We start from the raw sequence: 23,277 nt of genomic DNA, 5'->3' as shown, positions 1-23,277 counted from the left end.
ATTTTATTTAGCGAGGAATGTGTGGCATTAGATTTAGATGGACAAGGTGGTAAAACATTTCTGCGTGTTTTACTCCATTTGGCAATGCATGACTATCCTCCACTAGTTTCCGGAGCATTACATTTGCTTTTTAGGCATTTTAGCCAAAGACAAGAAGTTTTACAAGCATTTAAACAAGTATGTTATATTATTTGTAATATTGTATAATATAAATGAAAAAATATAAACTTATTAAATTATTGTAAATAGGTTCAACTTTTGGTTTCCGATAGTGATGTTGAATCTTATAAACAAATAAAATCAGATTTGGACGTTTTAAGACAATCAGTTGAAAAATCGGAACTTTGGGTTTATAAATCTAAAGCATCAGAAGAACATGGCAATAAAAAGAAGAAAAATAAAGAAGAAGAAGATGATGGAGCTACTCCTCGTAAAGCACCACCACAACTATCTACCACGGATAAGAAAGGTTTTGTTAATAATATTTTTTTAAATAAAATGTAGAAATAAGTAAAAATCAAAGACAAAAAATTTTTCTAATATAAATATTATTTATAATTATAGGATCTGCAATAGATTTAGATATTGGTCCACCATTACATGCAGATCAAGCGGAGGAATATAAAAAAATACAGCAAATTCTAATTCGAATGAACAAATTATGTATCCAAACGATAGGTGGTCAAATAAAACCACGAAAACACGAACAAAGACTTTTACGTAATGTTGGAGTACACACCGTTGTTTTAGATTTATTACAAGTTCCATTTGATGCGAAAGAAGATGTTAGAATGAATGAGTTAATGCGATTAGCACATGATTTCTTGCAAAATTTTTGTTTAGGAAATCAACAAAATCAAGTTCTATTGCATAAACAATTAGATTTATTTTTGAATCCTGGTATACGCGAAGCTCAAACAATATGTAGTATTTTTCAAGATAATTCGACTTTGTGCAATGAAGTAAGTGCTAAAGTGATACAACATTTTGTGCATTGCATAGAAACTCATGGGAAACATGTGCAATATTTAAAATTTCTTCAAACAATAGTAAAAGCCGAAAATCAATTTATCAGAAAATGTCAGGAAATGGTGATGCAAGAAGTAAGTGATACTAATTTGGAAAAATAAATTCATTTATATTTAAAAATATGTAAATTATTAATAATTGCTTTTTTTTAGTTGGTTCAAGCAGGTGAAGACGTTTTAGTTTTTTATAATGATCGAGCTTCTTTTAATCACTTTGTGGAAATGATGCGATCTGAACGACATCGGATGGATGAAAGTAGTCCACTTAAGTATGTATTTAAAATATAAATATAATAGTTATAATTATGATAATTATGTTTCATATATATATAAGAATATATAATATATATTTTAGGTATCACGTAGAATTAGTTAAATTATTAGCTTGTTGTACAATGGGCAAGAATGTTAATACTGAAATTAAATGTCACAGTCTTTTACCACTAGATGATATTGTTGCTATGGTATCACATCCGGATTGTATACCAGAAGTAAGTTATTTGATAATTATTTCTGAAAAAAAAAAATATTTTTAAAATGAATTACGAATAATTATATTTTATAGGTAAAAGAAGCATATATAAATTTTCTCAATCATTGTTACATTGATACGGAAGTAGAAATGAAAGAAATTTACACATCAAATCATATGTGGTCATTATTTGAAAAATCATTCATTGTAGATATGGGAATTATAGCAACAGCTACACATGATCGCGAACATGCTGATATATCTCTGGAAAATTATGTGACAGGTTGCCTAATGAATATCATTACAACGTTCTTTAGCAGTCCATTTTCAGATCAAAGTACCACAGTGCAGGTATTGTATTTCTCTACTTCATTTTTTAAAATAAACTTCATGGTTTTCGTTTTCTCTTGAAAATATATTTATAAAATTATAATTCAAATCTATATTATAATTGGCCTAAATGTTAAATTTAACAAAATTATTTATCTCTGTTATTTAAACTTGTGAAACTTGTCACACGAATTTTCGAACTAATATTAATAGTTATTTGATGGATTTGACACTCTAATTTATTGAGCACATCAATTTATTATACACAAATAATTAATAAGTAGAACAAAAATTATTTTTTATTATATGTATTTATGTAATTTTAATAATAGCACAAGTTCATCATTTTTTCACATAATATTAATTTTTTTATCGATTTATTTATGATTATATTTATTTCTATTAAATTTTAAATTGTACAGTTAATATTATTTGTATAATGAGATATATACATAGCAAATTAATAAGATATTATTGTTTTTTAGTATTTTAATTATAGTTATATAAGTAATTATCTTATAATATAAATACTTAAAAATTAAATATTTGTTATGTTTCATTACTTAACTGAAGTACATCATAATGGAGGTAATTTTTCGAAAACAATATAGTTTCGAAAATTTCTAAATTAGAACTAATGTAATAATTAGAATTTTCTAAAATTGTATATTTATTATAGTAACTTATAAATATAATAGTATAATATAAAAGTTTTTTTTAAATATAAATTTGATTTTCAAATATAAGCATAATAAATAAACATAAAGTAATTAAGTTAACATAAAGTAATTACATGCAAAAATCTGTGCAATTACTCTATTATTTAATTTATCTGATTAATTTCTCGCTTTGCATGATAAACACATTAATTTAGATTTATTTAGAAGCCAAGTACATATCACACATTTATGAAGGCATTAATATTTATTTAACTAATCATTTGTTTTATTTCATTTAATACTTCATAATATATATGCATATTTTTTTTTTTATATCGGTATATTTGTTTGTTTATCCTGGTACGCCAGAGTAATACTATAAATTAATAATTATAGCGATAATATATTTTTTGATGTGTGCTTGGTAATTGGTGATTGCATCAGCGGCATGTTCTGTGTTTTTGGCATGCAACACCTGGCCTTCTTTGACTCATCAACATTGGTTTACTGGGTCTGGGTGCTGGGTCTATATGGTGGTGGGTTGATTTACTAATAGAAACATCTCCACGAGGCTAGACTTTATTGGAACATCAAGGAAAGTGACCGGATTACTGATACTAATCTTGCTGGCTGTGTGAGTACCGATATTAAAAAAATGTCCAGTTATGAGCAACTGTAAATACACTTGCAATACTAATATGATACAATATAATTTAATGATTAGATTTGAGATTAAAAAGAAGAAAATTTTATTCATTATTCATCACTGTACATATTTTTTACTATAAATAATCTTTTTAATTTAAAAAATTTTGTATAAATATTCATTGTAAATACATTTTTATATAATTCAATAATAGCACAATTTAAAGAAAATTGAAAAATATAAATGTGATTCATTTAATGATATTTTTCACATTCCAAAGTTTAAATGTTGTAAATATAAACTCTAATATGTATTTGGATTAAACTAACACATTCACTGTCTTTAATGACTAAGCAAGCTTGCTATATAAATTAAATACTAACCAAATCTTATTTTATTTGGAATACTCTTCTATATCTATCCTTTTGCATTTCATGCAGCATGCAGAATCTGTGGTTTTAACATATATGAAACAATTTTCTTATTGAAGCTTGGCAATGAGTGTGTTATATTACGTACAAAAAGTAATTATTAATTTAAAATTAATTATAATTATAATATTTTATTATATAATAATAATAATATATAATATATAATAATAATTATAATTATAATATTTTGTTATATTATGGATAATGAGTGTATCTGCTCTGTATAAACTTAAACAAAAGTTATAATATAAAAAGTAAATACAATTATAAAATAATTAATAATATAATTAATAATAATATACATACATATATATTAAATTTTAAATGATATTAAAAGAAATTTTTTTTTATAACAGACTCGACAACCTATATTCGTTCAATTACTTCATGCGGCTTTTAAAGTTTCACAATGTTCATGGCTAAATGCTGGTCAAAGATTTAATGTTGAAAATTGTATACGAACGTTGTCGGATGTAGGTAAGTTTGAATTGCTGAATTCAATTGCTGAATTATATAAATTTAAGACTTTTCTGTATATTCATTTTATATTTATAAAAAAAAATGTTATTTAAATCATCAGCTAAAGGGAGAGGTATAGCCATTCCAACAGATTTAGAAAGCCAAGTTGCTTCTATGTTTAATAAAGCAGCAATGCTTAGTAGACAAACAAGTAAATGGCTTCAAGCTGCAAAACAACCAAAGATAGAACGTACACAAAGTCAGGTAATTTTTCTTGAAAGACTTATTTTAAAAATCAATTAATTAAAAACCTTTTTGGTTTTTATCAATTTTTATACTATATATTGAATGACTATATAATCCATTTATAATTGATATGATCTTTGAATGTATAGAGTGACTTAATTTGTGAGGAAGATAGGGAAGAGAAAGATCAGGTATAAGTCACTCATAAAAATTTGAGTTTAGTAGCTTAATATGATTTTAGTGCTTTAGTGTAGTTCAACATTAGTGAACCCTAGTTTGCGAATAGTATCCACAAAACTACGAACAAATAGGATATTATATGTATTATAAAATAACAGAATTATTATATAGATATATAATATATTAGAAAAAATATTTATATTTTTAATCATTATGATGAATTATTTTTTTATGAAATAATATATTTTTATATAGCTGATGCGTTTGGATCGAAGTATCATAGAAGGTTTACAAGATATAGTATCGTTACTAGAAGAACAATTGAAACCACTAGTTCAGTCAGAATTATCTTTATTAGTGGATATACTCTATCGACCAGAATTACTATTTCCAGCTGCGACTGACGCTAGAAAACGATGCGAAAATGGCGGTTTTATCAAAAGGTGAATAATTTTCTAACAATTAATATTATTTTAATACATTTTGTCACCAATAATTCTATATTATTCAGATTAATCAAACATACTGAAAAATTACTTGAAGAGAAGGAAGAAAAATTATGCGTAAAGGTGTTAAGGACTCTTAGAGAAATGATGGCTATTGATCCTGAATATGGAGAAAAAGTGAGTTCTGCAATATTATATTCTGCATGTGATTACAAGAATCATATCTACTATATGAAGAGAATCACAGATATTATGGAAAAGGGCATTCAGTTGTTTCCGACAAAATGTTATTGATATTAATTAACGGTGACAAATCCTTTAGGCATGCTTTATTTATTACATTAATTAGCTTAATACTAATAGGTCTTTTGGAATGTAATAGCGATTGATGTTATTGCCTTTAGTGTATCGATACATTTAACAATTTCAGCAATTTTCGAGCTTACAACAAATGTGATTAAATTAAATGCATGCGCAAATTTGATAGATATGTAAGTTTTCGTAAGCGCATATAAAAAGTCAAAATCATTATATTAAAAATATTAGCAATCAACAAAGCAAAAAATCAAAATGCTAAATAATTTCATTTTTATCGCTTTTTTAAATTAAAATATATTAATGCTCTATTGCATCAAGAGGGAAAGATTTTGAAAATATTATTTGGAGCATGCCATTTTTAATTGGGATTTGTTGCCGTTAATTAGCACCGCACCTCAATTGATTAAATATGTTATCGCTCTAAGATCTAAATGAACCTACATTTACGAAAATTTGTGTCTCCATATCCATTCGTTCTTTACATGTTTGCCGAAAAGCTAAATGCCCATATGTTCACGGCACATTTTAGATAATCAGCATATACACGATTGACAGTTATTTTAGTTAGCATATATAAAATAAAGCGAATGAAGTGAAACATATAATAAAATCTTTTATACTACAAAGATTTAAATAACGTGGGTGAGTAGGTTTCGTAGAATAGATATGTAGGTAAAGATGTTTTCATGCTGCAAACGAAGAGCGAAGATGACTTGGAAAAAGAAGAAACAGAGCAGAAGGCCGAGTCACAAGTTGGAACAGACTCTGTCGATGAGTCTGAGACTCGTCCAATGACTCAGCAAGAGCGGGTAAAAATTAAAGTAGATAACAACGGTAATTTGTGGGCACAACGTATATAAATTGACAACATGAATTTGATTTAATACGAGTTTATCTTACTATCGTTATTTATTACATATTTTTATAAAATATTAAATATTTTTTTATTTTAATTCTTATACATGCAATATAATATATAGGGCATCCCGTTGATAGATAAGGAATTTATAATCTGTCAATATTAATATTAAAAGCACATATATATTAATTATATTAATTATATTTTATAATTTTATGAAATTTAAATATATGTTTTTTAATAATTATTTGTAACAATCTGCGTAACATACATAATGAAATGAATTTGCTTAAGAACAAATATAATGTACGTTGTGTAGGTACCTTATATGCATGTGCTTGATTGATTTCATTACATACACTATAGTTCATTTTATCTACTGTACTCTATCATATTCTTATATTAATTCTTCTTTTTTAATAAATAGGATATAAGCATTATTATATTAGTATAGGTATATGTGATTTCGTGTATAAAAATAATTATGATTTACGATATAAAAACGATATTGATATTATGTCGATCTTTTTTTTTTTTTTTTTTTACTTGAACATGAGTATTTGAATTGATAAGCAAATAATTATTTGAATAAGTTGAATAATTTCAACTTATCGTGAATCAAAATTTCTATAAAATTCTTAAATTATTTTACCTAGTGTAAAATAACTCTTTATTTCAGTATGGGCATAGAGTTTAGAAATAGAAAGAATAAGAAAGTACAGTATATGTACATATATTTTTATTACAAATAGGGTGTACCAATACGTCTCTAGATTTTTTACCATTTTTTAATACTAAATTATATCCTTTGTAGTATGAGAATAACGTAGAACGTAGAATTCAGATTGCATTTTAAATATAGAATTATTAAACAATTAAATAAGTATATTAGAAATTGCAAAAATGTACACATATAGTACATCTACATATACTGTATCTAAAACGATTCATTCTCTTTGTTATTCCCTTATTCTTAATACATTAAACATCTCTCTGTATAATTCACAAAGTCTATCTATTTAATTCTGCATTTTTCCTCAGAATTTCCAATCTAAACATAATTTTGTTATGTATTTTTTAAAATATATCACAATATTTTTAATAAAAATTATTAATTTCCATTAATTACATTTGTTTTCACATAAAGTCAATTAGGATATATATTAAAATATAAAGAGCTGCAAGTATTTTTCTTATTCTGAAGCACAAGTAATGTATATACACATCGATTTAATTATTTTTATTATTAAATCAATTACTAATATTTACATAATATATAACAGATATGATGCACCGATATTCCCTTTAAAATATAACTTTTCGAACTTTTTTCAATTATTATGCACGATGTATTGGTACATCTCGTATAATTCAAATTTATTTTATCATACTAATATTTTTCTTGTTTCCTTTTTCCTAGGGAGATGCATTAAGAAACAATCTCTTGACTCGTTACTTTGGAAAATCCTTTATACAAAAACCGGAAACCGTGGAAATTGGAGTTTCGCATAGTGCTCCAGTTACTCATGGACCAGGAGGTATAGATGAAATTTTAAAAAAATTATTTTTTTTTTTGATTTAAAAATTTTATTAAATAATTCAATCCCAATAGCTAAACTATTGAGTCGGGCGGGCCGCACTTTGCACGAAATTCAAAGTCATCTTGATCGTGAAGGCGCCTCAGATTTGGTAGTGGAGTTGGTAATTAAAAGTGTACACTCTCCGAGTATATTTGTCGAAGCTATAGAACTTGGTATTGCATTATTGGAAGGAGGAAATCCTATTATTCAGAAAAGCGTATACAATAAATTGATGGGTGGTGATTTAAGCCAATCCTTTTTCAAGGCATGTTAATCAATATTATTTTAAACGCTTTGATGAAGTTATAAGAACAAATAATTTAGTATAGAAAATATATAATTTAATAGGTATTTTACGATAAGATGAAAGACGCGCAACAAGAAATCAAATCTACGGTTACCGTAAATACCTCTGATATAGCAGCTAAAGCTCATGAAGACAAAGAGCAGAATAAAGAAATAGAAAAGATATCGAGAAAGCGTACATCAGGTATAATACAATCGTATTCCAATTAAATTCGTTTAGATTTGTTTGACATTAATTTCTGTTCTATACAGGAAAGCCTAATGGAATAGTAATAACAGATGAATTACGAGAAGAATTGAATCAGGCTGCATCATCCACTGTTCAAGCATATGCGAATGTTCGTAATCTTGCTTCTGGTGATGATGCATCGAATAATGCAGCTCTCGGTAGTGCACTCGAAGACATGATAGCTGAGAAATTGGAAAGGCATCGTACTGGAACGAGTGGTACGGAAAGGGATGAAGGACAATTGAGTGCCAAGGTTTTAGTAATGCAACCAATTTTACGTTTCTTGCAATTATTGTGTGAAAATCACAATCGTGATTTGCAGGTAAGATTTTTTTGACTTTCGTATTAACTTTAATATTATTTTCGATATTGCAGAATTTATTGTATTAATATTTTTTTTATTTTTACAGAATTTCTTACGTAATCAAAATAACAAAACGAACTTTAATTTAGTATCCGAAACGCTTATGTTTTTGGATTGCATCTGCGGTTCAACGACTGGCGGATTAGGATTGTTAGGATTGTATATAAATGAGCATAACGTTGCGCTGATCAATCAGACTTTGGAAACATTAACAGAATATTGTCAGGGACCATGTCATGATAACCAGAATTGTATCGCGACTCACGAATCTAATGGATTAGATATAATTACAGCCTTGATACTGAATGATATTAATCCTTTGGGAAAGACTAGGATGGATTTAGTTTTAGAGTTAAAAAATAATGCTAGCAAATTGTTGCTCGCTATAATGGAAAGTAGAGGAGACAGCGAAAATGCAGAAAGAATTATGTATAATATGAATCCAAAACAATTAGTTGATGTTGCATGTCGTGCGTTTCATCAAGAATCTTTAGATGATGATGGTGATACGGATGATTCCTCTACAGATGGTGAAGAAGGAGTATCACCCAAAGAAGTAATATATTTGAAAATTAATAAATTTCGAATAATAAACAAAGTAGGATAGTAATTATTATTTTTGTAGGTTGGACATAATATTTATATTTTATGTCATCAATTAGCACAACACAATAAAGAATTAGCATCGATGTTAAAACCATCTGAACAAAATAATGCAGATCCAAAAATTAATAAAGCATTACAATATTATGCAACTCATACAGCTCAAATTGAGGTATAATATAATATTTATATTATATACAAAAACATTTTAAAAATAACTTGTAATTTATTTTATATAGATTGTTAGGCATGATAGAACATTGGAACAAATTGTGTTTCCTATTCCTGAAATTTGTGAACTTATTACATTGGACACAAAGATTAAAGTATTACATACTACAGAACGTGATGACCAAGGGTCGAAAGTTTCAGACTTCTTTGAAAGGACTGAAGATATGTTCAATGAAATGAAGTGGCAAAAGAAGCTTAGAGGTATGATATCTCAATTTTGTTCATTACATTTCTTAAAAAATATATTATAAAAACATATTCTTTATAATTTTTTAGGACAACCAGTACTATTTTGGATGAGCAGTTATATGTCACTTTGGAGCAATATTTTATTCAATTGTGCAGTACTCATAAATCTTATTGTAGCTTTCTTCTATCCATTTGTAGACTCTGTGCCTAGTAAGTTTTTTTTGCTAACAATTTTTTTTTATCGGATAAATGAATTTAAATGTTTATTTCTTTTTTTATTGTAGAACTAAGTTCACATTTATCTGCTCTTATTTGGACGGTAATGTTATCGTCTGCAGTTATTGTCATTACACTACCACGAGAATCTGGTATACGAACGTTAGTAGCTTCAACAATATTACGATTGATTTTTTCTATAGGACCAAAACCAACGTTATGGTTACTCGGTTTCCTTACGGTAATAGATTTAGAAATTTTTAAAAAAATATATAAATAAAATGCTATTTTATTTATATTTACTTTTGTATTTATATAATTAATATTTTTTAGGTTGTATTAAAAGTTGTACATCTTATAAGTATTATAGGTAATCAGGGCACTTTGACGAAGAGTTTAGAGCAAATAGTGACGAATGTTGAACTTTTGTATCATATATCGTATCTTATATTTTGCGTTCTTGGTATTTGTATGCATCCATTTTTCTACTCAGTTTTAGTACGTATTAAAATATTAGAATAATTTGATATAAATTTAAGGCAAAATATTAAATTTTATATATTTTAGCTCTTTGATGTAGTGTATCGCGAAGAAACATTGCTCAATGTAATAAGATCTGTTACAAGAAACGGAAGATCCATTATACTTACTGCTGTATTGGCATTAATTCTAGTTTATATGTTTTCCATTATTGGTTTTATGTTTTTCAAAGATGATTTCCTAGTAACAGTTGATGAAAATCTTGCGTGTAAGTATAATATCTAACATTTTATAATTATCTTTAATGATAAAAATATATTGACTTTTTATTTACATTAATTATAGCATCATACGTGACTGAAAATGTAGATACTTGTGATGCTGCTGATAATGAAAAATGTGAAGCAACGGAAACAGTATCTCGATATATACGCGAAGGTATTTATTTAAAAACATCCTTTATTTATAAAAATATAATTATTTTCAATTTTTATACCGTTACAATTATGCAGCTCATGAAAAAGACAGTCTAGCAGAAGTAATTAATGTTGGTGGAGAGTTAAAAGAACGAGCATGCGATTCTCTGGTTATGTGTATTGTTACAACTTTGAATCAAGGTTTAAGAAATGGTGGAGGTATAGGAGATATTTTACGGGCACCATCTAGTACTGTAAGTATAGAAACAAAATAACATGAAGATGCTACTCTCAATATATTGATGATAATTGTTTTGCAGGAACCTTTGTTTGTTGCTAGAGTTGTATATGACTTATTGTTCTTCTTCATTGTAATAATTATTGTTCTGAATCTCATTTTTGGTGTTATTATCGATACATTTGCTGATCTCAGATCAGAAAAGCAACAAAAAGAATTAATTTTGAAGAATACCTGTTTCATTTGTGGTAAAGTATAATTTTTTAAGTATTATTTTATTTATTTGACTTTATTGTACATAATATTTAATTTTATAGGATTGAATAGATCGTCTTTCGATAACAAGACGGTTTCCTTTGAAGAACACGTAAAACATGAACATAATATGTGGCATTATCTATATTTCATTGTTCTGGTAAAAGTGAAAGATCCTACAGAATTCACAGGTCCAGAATCTTACGTGTATGCTATGGTGAAGGTAATAGTCCATAGAGCTTCAAAAAATTGAATCGTGCTTAAACTTTTAAGCTCTGTGTACTTTTTACAGGACCGAAATCTTGACTGGTTCCCGAGATTGAGAGCCAAATCGTTGGCAGCAGATGAGGGAGAAGGGGAACAAGTAGAATTAAGAAGTTTACAATCTCAATTAGAATCCACGCAACAGTTAGTGAAATGTTTATCTCAACAACTTACTGAGCTTCGCGATCAGGTAAATTATGTTTAAGAATTTATGTTATTGTGAATATTTTGATAAATTATATAGATCTAAATTTTTTTTACTAAATTTTTTTTTTCAATAGATGACGGAGCAACGAAAACAGAAGCAACGGCTAGGCCTTTTGAATTCTGCATCGGCATTTTTACACAATGTACCAGCGTAAATCTAAGTAATGCACTTCAGAATTTCGTTTTTAATCATATAGGAATCTCAATTTGATACTCTAACATGATATTTAATTGATAAGTTTGTGTGTTCTTAAAAAGCATTTAAAGACACAGGGAAGTACTATGAGAGTAACACATGTAGCATTTGTACGGTTTTGTTCCTAACTTCAAAGAAAGTTATTTAAGTAGGATAGTAAAACTCAAATTGATTAAAAATAATATTAATTTTGTTGTTTTTAAACGAAGAAAAAGTACATTTTGTAATGAATTGCAAGTGAATTGCATATGTGTTAAACAAATTTAGTCGGTTAATTGAAAAATTACATTAAATTTAAAAGATATCAAATCAATTTCATTGCAAATAATTTTAGTAGGGTCCGTGTTACTTAAAACTAAACGATCAGAAAAAATCTTAAAGAATGGTATTTTTATCATTACATAAATAAATAGCCAAAGGAGTGTATCAAAGTGTGCTGTTATAAATAAAATATATCTAAAATTTTCATTGAGATTTTAATATGTTTACGATTTGTTTAAAAGTTCTTAAGAATGTTGATCATTAAATGGATATGTAAAATAAATATCTGATTGATTTTATTGGTAAAATTGATTTTTGGTTGTGTTATAAGTGTTTAAGTTTGTAAAATAGAAAAATTTTTCAATTATATTATTTTTAAAAGAATTTTTATAAAGTAATTTCGTACGATAGATTGAGGAATATTAGATTTTTCCTCTCTTGAATTTTCATTAAAAAATACGCACAGATTTTTAAGCAACGTGCGTAGAAATTTTAATAAAATAAATATCTTTTTTAAATATTAAGATATTAAACATTATATTATTAAATTATTTACTGATTTTAAATTTAATTTAAAAAAATTGTCAAAATAAATTAAATAATAAAAAGTTGTTATCTGATTATGAATTTATAAAGCAATAGAAAAAGCAAAAAAATAAAATAATCGTTATATAATTGTACGTCTGTTACAAAATTTTAATGCTTATTAATACCGTTTAATAGATATACTAATAATTTATAGTGATGGGAAATGTGAATAAATGATTATGATAATGATTTCAAATGATCATTATGCGACAGATTTTCATGTGATTTCTCATAAATATTTATAGGAAATCAATGTCAATGAATATTATTGTTTAGTTCTGAATGCATAGATGTAAGTTGAGATAATTGTTGTATCTAAAATATGTTAAATGAAAATCTATAGAAATTGTTATTATGCACCGAAAACATGAATATTGTGTGCATTATAATGTTACGTTTTCAATTCGTTAAAATTTATTTTCCACTAACAGTGTTTTACAGTATCCATCCCTATCTATATATGTATAAATATTTATACAATATATTGTATATTGATAATTTGTTTTCATTTTTAAATAGTAAAAATAGATGTATATACGCATACATTTATTAAATTAAATGTTTTAAGTTAAATGTTTATCACACTCCACAATTCGTATTTGAGAATACAATTATTGCAATTAGAAATGTCGTTTCTGTTTGTGCCAATTTTATAAAATATTAGCGAATCGTTATTCATTTGAGATTTTCATCTTAAATGAAAGAGAATAAATTAAATCGCAAATGTGTTATTTATAGATGTACATGTTTCATCTTCCGATCGTAGGATGTATAAATATGTATGTAGAATTGTATTAAAACTTGTATGTGAATAAATTGTCCTTTTTTTATCAAATCAATTTTATGATTTAATTTAATCTTTATACATGGTTGTACGAAATTTAAAAAATGTAAAACAAAAAATATATTTTATCTATTGATTATGGATTTTTATATAACGTATATTCATTTTATATTTAGAATGTCTTACACTACCACCTTAATTTATATCATTGTTTTTCTTCATAATAAAAAATATTTCAGATAAAAGTTGAATAATTTCAAAAGAAGTATATGCTAATATTTATGTTTCCATAAATGAACATAAAAGTCGTATGAGGATTAAATTATTTTTTTTAAATAGAATTATATATTTTTTAATATAAGTGCAACACGTTATTCCTTATAAAAAATGTTTTTTATAAGGAATATTTCTATAATACAAAGATATTTTAATTACGTAAAACATCTGATATATTGTTAAATTTTTTAATTAAATTTCAATCTCAAAAACAAATTATCAAACGTTTAGTATTGCAAAACGTGGCAACTTTTATTGTAAGAAATAAATATAAAAAAGATAAGTTTACTTTTTACCTTTAGAAAATGTTGAGAAAACGATACGAGAAAATCCCTCCAAAAATAACGGTTGCAAATATGCAATAAAATTTTTCCACAAGTATTCGAGAGATAGCGCTATTCCTAAATTCTTATTTTATCTTATTTTGCTTATTATTGCTAGTCAAAAGATGGTACTGATAGTTAATTCTTATCTTATTTCTATCTTTTTCTTACTATTTGCTTTCTTTATATAGACTTGTTTAATTTAAAAATGGCGTTGATTTTATAATTTTTATCGTATCTCTATATCTTGTTCTATTATTTGTGTCACTATTGCTTCCTTGAGATTTCATATTATTCATATCATTGGGATACATATTATTCAGGTAAGAAATCATAACTATATATCTAATTTCTGTTTTATTTTATTCGTACTTTATATGAAACAATTGACTATTTATTCTGACTTAAGTATACTAGTACATATATGTAACATGTATCTTTCCTTTGTAAGATAAATGTGTCTTGTGCAAAACCGGTACATTCATTTAAGGAACAAATTACAATCGTTGTTAGGACGTAATCCAGTAATGTAGAAAGGAACGGTCCACTCATAATTTTATTTCTTTTTATTTTTCGTTCGTAATGATGATAACTCTTTAGAGTGAACAACTGAAATTTCTATCGAGAAACGATTCACCGATTTCAAACACAAGTCACTTAAATCACATGCCATTGTTGTTTGCCTGATATAAATTATTTATTAAATGGTGTATGTATGTCTCTTCTTTTTCGATAATGTCACTTCTTAAAACGATATTAATTAATTACATTGTGACTTTCATCTCTGTTTCGACGAGGTTGCAAAAAAGAGACTATCGATTATTTCTTCTATTCGAGCGCTTATTCTTTTATTATACAAATCTTAACATTTTTATCCTTCATCGTGGATAAATTTCTATTTTTTATTTATTAGTCGTTTCGATCATTACTAGCCTTCAAGTCGCATTCTGATAAAATTCAGTCTTTCTATTAGCTAAAATTATAAATTAATTCCAAAAAAAATTTAAAAATTATTATTATTATCAATTCTTCTCATAATGAACACATTCCTATTAATCAGTAAAAATTGTGCGGTAAATCATTTATTATATTTATTCAATTATAAATGAAATGTTAACAGAAGCATTAAAATTAATATATAATATCGAAGGTTCGTAATGATTCGAATGAATCTCACGCAACAAGAGGTCGTTTTATACATGTTATGATTTAATTAGAAATTTTAACAGGCATTAAAGTCTCTGGTAATATAATTGCATTGTTTCGATGCGAAATGGTACAGTTTGTGCAATTACGAAGTATAAAAATGCTACTAAAAATAAACAATAGAAGTCACCATATATACGATAGCTACAAAAGATTGTTATTTAAATGCGTTAAACGAAAAATATGACTCATTATATTCTGTACAAATAATGGCAGCAATATCGTAATGCTATAAAACTTAACCAATAGAAACATTTTTACATCGTGGATGGTTCTTTTAATTCAATAAGCCTGTGTCATTTAGCTTAATATTTACTTTTTAATCTATAAATATATTAAACATTTATGTTCTAGTCCATTCCGTTTATTCTAACGATCAATCGCATTTCCGGAAGTCGATCAAGAAACAATTACTTCTTTAAAAAATTCCAAGTTTTTATTTGATTATTTTTCATTTCGTGAAATAAATATTGTTTTTCACCGCGAAAGAAAAGTTTTTTTGACAGAATTCTATAAATGTGTTAACAATTATTCGCAATATTGCCTTAGGACACTCGAAGCTCGTTCGATAAAATACAATTTGTTTTCGTTCGTGAGTTCGCACCATGTTTACGATATATTGCCGCGTAATTTACAATTATATCGAGGTCTTAATATACTTCGTGATATTCTGTACAAATCTCATTATTCGCTATTCACGTATTTACAAGAAACTATAATATAGAATTTCTTTTCTTACATATTTATTTTGGCATTTGCGTGAAAATGATGACGCGTGGTTTTTCGCTATTTCAAATCCGTGCATCGCGTTTTTTTCCTTTGTTTCTTTTCGTACGTATAACTTGCTATATTTATATTTATATTTATATTTATGTATAATTATATGATTGACAGAATATGAGTGACGCATAGAAAGAATTTTAAATACTTCAATATATAAAGGTTATAAAACATTATATAAAAAATTATTGATGCGAATATTATATAATGAAAATAAATAATTTAATAAAATATAATATAATTTTGTCATTTTTTTTATCTTTAATAATACTAGAAATAAATAATGTTAATAAGAATAGATAATATTTAAATATTTCTTTATAAATGTCTCAATCTGTATATAAATTTATGTATATGTATATATATATATATATATATAATATGTACATGCTCTATTAGACTCTTATAATTAAAACGAATGGTATACACCGAGTGTGTGATTTGTAATTATATATATATATATATTTCTCTCTTTTTTTTCTCTGATTCGTATTTAATTCATTTTATATGTATGTAATTCGACTAGAGCGTTGAATTCCAAAATTCGATTTCATGCCATTCATTCTCTTCAATTTATCGGATGAAATTTTAACTTTGTTAATATTCATCTACGTGTGATAATATCGAACAATTACGCTAAAATATCGGCAATTGAAAAATATCTGAGCATTCGATTAAATCGTTTTAGAATTTTCGTGTTCTTTGATCAGCATTCGATGCTCTTGCTTGCTCGAGAACTGTGATTGCAAATTAATCTTTATTACACATTTTATTATCCACTTTGTACGGATGAAATCCCATTTTAAATGAAAAAAAAAAAAATAGATTGCAGACGAGTAATATACAATTTAAAAAATAATTGTCGAATATTTGCGTAGAAACGGACTAAAAATGAATTTCGTTTAATCGCAATTATTCTCGAGCAATCTATTTAATTTAGAATACACTCGGTTCCCGTATGATTAAAAGCGAGGTAACTTTATGGCGGCTGATTTTAATATTTTATCAAAAGGGCACGACTTTTTCCCTTCTAAACTTTTAGAAAACTTCACACAATATCGAATGACGTAATGTTTTATGAAAACTAACATGAAACTTTTAAAACTTCCATAATAAGTTTCGTTTTATGCAATCATTTCGCTCTTTAAACATTTCTATCCATAAACTTTTTTATTTTCGGAGAAAACTGAACCGCTGAAAGAACTTTCGGGAAACACGATCGTAGTCATTACGATAATATTAAATTTCAAGTTCGTTCACACACGGTGTGGTACAATAGTACAAATCTTAGGCTCGTTCGCAACAGTTTGTCTCTGATTGTGAACAGGAACGTGTATGGGACACGGTGTGTCGAGTAGACTCAACAACCGGCCACGTAAGCGAGTAGTATAGCGAACAGAATTAGGATTCGCGTTTCTAGCAGTCCGTTTCCAGTCGAGGAGTTTATCACGTGATTCGGTGCTGGCGATGGCCCGCTCTTGTGCGTGTTTGCGATTACAGACTCGCTCCGCCATTTCATCGTGTATTCCGGCGCTGTCCTTCCTAGCGCTTGCAATCTGTGAACAGATCGTTTAATAAATGTAACAAAGATAAATCAATGAAAATCTAAAGCCGAATAAATCCATCGAATCACGTTTAGAAAACTTTCTTCAAGATCTATCTTATCTAACATGAACAAGAAATAAATGCAGGTGAAAAAAGTGACCAACGAAACGATTCTTATAACGTACTTTTAGAAGAGTTTGATACATTATTCTGATATGCATCATTATTCTTGACCTGCTCTCTATCAAGACCAAGCTCAAACGCGATTTCTCACACGTGGGAAAAAAAGAAAAGAAAATGACTCTTCAGGAAACTTTTACACGCGTAATATCCAAGGATTTTCACGGTCTCTTCGCGCTCGAGGAAACGTCGTGTCGATACACAAACCATGACAAATGTAATCTCTGCGCGACTTTATCCGGCCTCGAACGATTCCCCATTGGATGCTGGATAAATCTTTCCGGGCGATCGATTTTTAAGTTGGCCCTCTCACCCGCGCAAAAACGCGGCCATATAAATTGCCCCCATAATTCAGGTCGTGGTGTCATAATCTCCTCGAGAAAAGTGTCGCGTAACTGTCGTTAGTCGACGTCGATGGACGAAGTTTCCCCTCAACTTCCGGCTAATCTGTCCACCGAACCGAAGAAGGGATAGGACTCACCTAACCACCACGGTGTTCGTCTTCCATGGTAGGGTGAAATTTTTGTACGTGTCTCTCGAGCAAAATGTGTGCAATCTTGGCCCGGCCGGGTCTCCGTTCTTGCTGTACTCGTGTATCGTCAAATTCCACGCGGTGCAGGGACCTGAGAAAAAGAAAAATGAAAGAAATCAATTTTTTCCAACGACGAAGAAATCGCGAATGATTATGGAATTTTTATTTTCTAGATAAAATTTCGAAAAAGTTGCGTGTTCTATATATAAGTAATACGGGATTAAGAAAGGAAGCGAGAGATTTCAATAAATAATTTAAACGTAAAACAGGATTAAAAATTGCACTTCTTTTTGATAATATAAATTAGCATTAATATTATGGTACGTTTAAATTAATATTGAAAAATGATTAATCAAACATTTCACGATTAACACTGAATTCTGAATTAAGATTAAAATTACTCATTTACAATTCTTGCCTTCATTATTTCGAGATTTATGATCTTTTTCAAAATTTAATGATACAATTATTATTACGTGCACATTTGTTGGCAGTTTCGTATCGAGTTATTTAATTTAAAATTGCCCATTAACCGTTAAAATGGAACGGCGAGATGTAGCAGGTGACGACAATGGATAAATCATGACCGAGAATGTTCGTTTTTCACGCGATCATGTCACGAGGGATGGATAAAACGTATCCGTGTCTCCAAACAATCAATTAAGGGAGGTCGTTTCACAATTAATTGTCGCGAGTACAACATTTGACGCGTCGATCGAACTGACTATTGATGTTCCAGCAATCATTGAAGGCTATCGTGTATAATTGGAGGCGATTGGCTAGCATAGTCGGGACTGTATAATTTTTCCGCGTATTATTTATTTTTACGCATTTTTCCTCCTCCCTCCCTCTCTCCTTTTTATTGTTGTTCACGGTCTGACGATTTTTTTTTTCCATGGCAAAATTGTTTTTGCAACGTTGATGTAAACAAAAAACAAGCGCAGTATCGTGAAAGCGTAAAAAATAATGCACACACGAAAATACCTAGACGACCTTCGCGCTTTTTGTTTTATTTTATCCTTTGTTTATTTATTGTTTATTATTTTCTTTTTTTTTTTTTTTTTTTTTTTTACGAATGATAAATCCATCCGGGGAGAGGATCAGGAAAACGATTTTTTTTTCCTAGACTCACAATTCATGACGCTTTTTTTCAATGATTTCCACTGGAAATGTATGAATATCAATGGCTTGAAAAAATTCCAACTCTTGATGCATGCAAATCGCATTCTTTTTTTTTTTTTTTTTCTCTCCTCGTTTTACAGTTTATAGAAGGGATTTGTAGTTTTTTTTATTTCTTTTTTTCCTTTTTCACTCGATGGATCAACACGAGGTTCAGAATTTTCCAGGGATATCGAGTTACCAGGAACCTAATACACGGGGGTTCTCGATGCTGTTATATTTTGCCGGTGCACGCACCACGTCGAATTTGATCGATCGATATTTTGATGAAACATCCAAGACAGGAGTGATATCGATTTTATATTACCTTTTAAACGGCATGTATCTTCCACACTCGAATCAAAATTTAATTTATATTCCCTCAACTTTTCCATTTTGTTCTATAACAAAATTTTCCATCACGGTTTGTGAAGTAAAAAATTTTGGAGAGAACTATTTCCATTTTCGCAGTTGTTATATGTATATTAAATAATTATTCGTAATGCAATTCATCCTCATATATATATTATATATGATTATTTATCTACGACAAATCATTATTATGAGTCATAGAATAAGAATCATTGTTTTATTCTTATCAATAAAATTGAATTGTCGAAAATTATCAACGAGCTTCGATAATTTATCAAATTACTTCCATTACAGATCGATAGTTGTAAGCGAACAACACACTGACGATCTCGACGAGGAAAAGCTGAGGGAATAAAAGAAAACTCCGGTCTTGATAAAAAGAGACCAATGGGCGAGAGCCATTTCTGGCTTCGTTGCAACAGTTTCGTCTCTTTGCCACGTTCTCGCGTTTGTTTCACGGCGCGAAAGCTGGTGGAGGGGGAAAGCCAGAAAAGACCACGGGCAGAAAAAGGAAATCGAGGGAAAAAGGGAGAAGCCACGGCGCCTTTAAAGACCAGTTCCCTCTCCGTCGTTGTCCTGCATCGTCCAATAGTCTCTTTAATCTCCAGTCCTGTCTGCCATTCGTTCTCGAAGTTCATCCCCTTTTGCGGAGACGAACCGGTCCCCTCTTCCTTTTTCCTTTCTGTTTAGCCCGCTGCCCTTCGTCTCGGCGGTGGCCTTTCGATTCGGTTCGCGCCCATGGCCTGGCTCAATGGCGCGGATCGAAATTCCGGCGGAGTAGCCGAGGCTCGAATTCAACGAAATTCGCCGCTGGGAAAGGGACAAAGCGTGGCGTCGATAAGTAGCCTCCTTTGATCTGCTGCTGAATCGCCGTGACCATGGATCGGAGGATCTCTGTTCAGATGTGCGAGGATTGAGAAATTTGAGGATGAGATTTCGTACGTTTCGATCGTATGTGATACAAGGATGCAGCTGTAATCTAAAAATAGGTGTGTATCTCTCTTCCCTTTTCTCTTGAGAGATAGAGTATTGATATTAACTTTCGTTTGCTTCGAACGAGTATCGAATGAAAATTCGCTTTATAACCTACAAATTTACAAAGTAAAGAAAAGAAAAGAAAAGAAAGAAAAATGTAGAAAGGAAAATAATTGTTCTTACGGTTCTGAGTTGATCTAACTTCGATGGTGAGCTGTCGATCCGTCACGGAGTTGAGGATCCACGTGCATTTCTGTTGATAATACTGATTGAGCTTTAAGCCGCTGCTGGCCAAGTCGCCGCCATTCACCTCGCCTTCCGGCTTTGTCGTTGTGTGATAACCGCAGTAAGTGTCCTTGATAAACTCGTAAGCTGCGCGGAAATTGAGGCCTGCCTTCGAGGACCTCGACCATTCGATGTACACTGGCATCCAGCTACGGATACCGACAGGGAGCCAGTCCTGTGGGACATATAAGTGACTTGTATCCGTGGAAACGGTTACTATATAAAGTTTATTTAACTTCTCGTTAACGAACAATATTAACGTTAGTGTAATTGAACGTGAATATTCATCACGAGAATTGTGTAACGCTTAATATCTATTACTATATTCAAAGAGGAATTAATTTTAATTTATAAATGTTGGTAATATAATAAATTAATATTATTAGCGATTGTTTCGAATGATTTACGAAAGTGTGTTTGCGTCATTAGAACGTATTATTAACGTAGTAGAATGGAGTTTTTCCGAAATTGGTTACCATTGAAAGGAAGAACTAATTGTTAGACCATGTTGATTGGACGTCAATTGATCAATCAAGATATATTCATTATGTACGTATAATTATATACAGTGTAGCAATTAGTTGATTGCTTCTTTCATAAGAGTCATCTTATTTTGTTTTGTTAATTGAAGATTATATACTCCGCGAAAAATTACACTTGTTAAATAAATGAACACTGTGTGTTCTAGACATTATAAATTTTAGACGAATCAATAGATGTTCTCAAATTCATAGATTGAAGTAATACTTCATTTATTCAATTACTTCACAAACACTTTCATAATTTCTTCTCTTCGACGAGAAAAAAGATCGAAGAGAGTAAAGAGATACACAAATTCCACGAATCACCAGAGTGAATTTCTCGTTTCAAGTGTACACTCGAAACCATCGTGTGTAACCATCTCGATCGAAAATCATAACCCGACGCTCCTCGATGACCGCGAATCGTTTCGATTCGAAAAAAAAAAACTGCTCGTCAAGCTTTCCTACGCCGTTCTCCTTTTTCCATCCCTCTCCCGTTCCTTTTATTTTCTCACCGCATTTTATTTCTCACCGCTCACGTTCGACTGTCACCGTTTCATTCAACTTTCATTCACGGACAAACGGGCCCGTTCACACCGATTGTAACGGCGGGACATTGAATGCTCTCTGCCGTTCCTATTCAACGCCTATTCCATCAACTGGCGTGGAATTACTTCGAACGATTTCACCGGCCGTTGAATAAAACAAATAATGCCCGCGCCGTACCGTGCGAAAAGTAGACAACGTAGACAAAAGGGGAGAAATTGTTTTTCGAAGAATCGAGTATGGATGGGGAAAAAGGAAAGAAGGGAAGAAAGGAAAGGAAAGAGAGAGAGCAACGATTTGCGAAGCGCCATCTGTGTTTTCGGTGTTGTGAAACGTGCAAGCGTATGACGGACGTGTTTTTCATCATCTTTTCGATGTTTCAAGGTCATCCCGTTATTTTCTCTTTCTTTTTCCCTTTGTGTATTCTAGAAAAAATTATGAAAGTTTGAAAATCAGATAAAAGCGATTTTTAAAGATAAAGTATCTCGTTGAAATTTTATAAATTTTTCCTACGAAGATGTTCCATACTTTTATATTTCCAAGTTCTGTTGCTGGTCCACGTTGCTAATCACTTCGATCCTTTAAAAAAAGTGCATCGGAAGATTGAAAATGTAAAAATATTTACAGGAAGATAAAATGTAAAATTGTTGCGAATAAATTTCACAGAGTTTTCACTACTTACCTGATAATTTCCACAAAGACAAGTGACGATGTGACCGGTTTCAGAGACGAGGAGAAGGTGGTCCATGTTCTCCAGGGTCTTGTTGCTCACGCACTGACAGCCGCTATCTCCGCATTTGGTTTTGCAAGGGCTGTCCGGACTCTGCTTCAAGCTGCTCTCCACCTTCCAGCAAAACAATAACAACGGCTTTGAATCTAACATTGTGCAACCAAGGCGTTCTCGTGTAAGGATTCTCGATAATATTTCGATATTATATTTTGGAATAATCAATTGTAAAATTTAATTACTTAATTAATTCATTCTTTTTTGTAAAAATCACGATGCAGCTTAATAATTCAATGTTCACAGTGTAACTCACAATAAATTAAATATTTTGCATTAAGAAACCTTTTTTTGCAACAGAAACAATGCATCC

General features: G+C 29.4%; 2 protein-coding genes and 1 long non-coding RNA gene across 5 annotated transcripts in view; 2 read left to right on the top strand and 1 right to left on the bottom strand.

Annotated features, from left to right (window-relative positions):
* The window catches only part of LOC100870897 (Inositol 1,4,5,-trisphosphate receptor), a 41,031-nt gene extending 27,495 nt beyond the window's left edge, over positions 1 to 13,536 (top strand). For 2 of the 3 annotated variants that reach the window (XM_086915372.1, XM_086915370.1), the window contains 30 exons: positions 12 to 177; positions 250 to 469; positions 565 to 1,103; positions 1,182 to 1,297; positions 1,384 to 1,519; positions 1,594 to 1,851; positions 2,404 to 2,418; positions 3,046 to 3,123; positions 3,923 to 4,043; positions 4,147 to 4,289; positions 4,707 to 4,894; positions 4,963 to 5,074; positions 5,917 to 6,024; positions 7,495 to 7,612; positions 7,687 to 7,919; positions 8,003 to 8,144; positions 8,213 to 8,511; positions 8,600 to 9,109; positions 9,179 to 9,328; positions 9,396 to 9,588; positions 9,664 to 9,786; positions 9,861 to 10,033; positions 10,126 to 10,290; positions 10,360 to 10,540; positions 10,618 to 10,710; positions 10,785 to 10,942; positions 11,009 to 11,174; positions 11,244 to 11,404; positions 11,474 to 11,635; positions 11,727 to 13,536. In XM_086915372.1, coding sequence (XP_086771498.1) covers positions 12 to 177; positions 250 to 469; positions 565 to 1,103; positions 1,182 to 1,297; positions 1,384 to 1,519; positions 1,594 to 1,851; positions 2,404 to 2,418; positions 3,046 to 3,123; positions 3,923 to 4,043; positions 4,147 to 4,289; positions 4,707 to 4,894; positions 4,963 to 5,074; positions 5,917 to 6,024; positions 7,495 to 7,612; positions 7,687 to 7,919; positions 8,003 to 8,144; positions 8,213 to 8,511; positions 8,600 to 9,109; positions 9,179 to 9,328; positions 9,396 to 9,588; positions 9,664 to 9,786; positions 9,861 to 10,033; positions 10,126 to 10,290; positions 10,360 to 10,540; positions 10,618 to 10,710; positions 10,785 to 10,942; positions 11,009 to 11,174; positions 11,244 to 11,404; positions 11,474 to 11,635; positions 11,727 to 11,807 — 5,308 coding nt within the window. In that variant the 3' untranslated portion in view covers positions 11,808 to 13,536. The remainder of the gene's footprint in view (positions 1 to 11; positions 178 to 249; positions 470 to 564; positions 1,104 to 1,181; positions 1,298 to 1,383; positions 1,520 to 1,593; positions 1,852 to 2,403; positions 2,419 to 3,045; positions 3,124 to 3,922; positions 4,044 to 4,146; positions 4,290 to 4,706; positions 4,895 to 4,962; positions 5,075 to 5,916; positions 6,025 to 7,494; positions 7,613 to 7,686; positions 7,920 to 8,002; positions 8,145 to 8,212; positions 8,512 to 8,599; positions 9,110 to 9,178; positions 9,329 to 9,395; positions 9,589 to 9,663; positions 9,787 to 9,860; positions 10,034 to 10,125; positions 10,291 to 10,359; positions 10,541 to 10,617; positions 10,711 to 10,784; positions 10,943 to 11,008; positions 11,175 to 11,243; positions 11,405 to 11,473; positions 11,636 to 11,726) is intronic. The other variant, XM_086915373.1, reaches the window with a different exon arrangement.
* A 725-nt stretch (positions 13,537 to 14,261) lies between these two features.
* LOC147656424 (uncharacterized) lies at positions 14,262 to 23,248 on the top strand. The gene is made up of 3 exons (XR_015294492.1): positions 14,262 to 14,403; positions 20,148 to 20,842; positions 22,907 to 23,248. It is a non-coding gene; the product is annotated as an uncharacterized LOC147656424 (long non-coding RNA).
* Positions 14,427 to 23,277, bottom strand: part of LOC100871724 (uncharacterized) — a 237,477-nt gene continuing 228,626 nt past the window's right edge. Inside the window, 4 exon segments of the mRNA XM_086915363.1 lie at positions 14,427 to 17,622; positions 18,273 to 18,414; positions 21,012 to 21,288; positions 22,863 to 23,024. Coding sequence (XP_086771489.1) covers positions 17,427 to 17,622; positions 18,273 to 18,414; positions 21,012 to 21,288; positions 22,863 to 23,024 — 777 coding nt within the window. The 3' untranslated portion in view covers positions 14,427 to 17,426.

This window comes from Apis florea, unplaced genomic scaffold, assembly GCF_048593485.1.
Source record: "Apis florea isolate Af1SG1 unplaced genomic scaffold, ASM4859348v1 contig_3772_pilon, whole genome shotgun sequence".
Lineage (NCBI taxonomy): Eukaryota > Metazoa > Arthropoda > Insecta > Hymenoptera > Apidae > Apis > Apis florea.
Note: the sequence above shows the minus strand (reverse complement) of the source record. Positions and strands in the feature narration are given on the sequence as shown.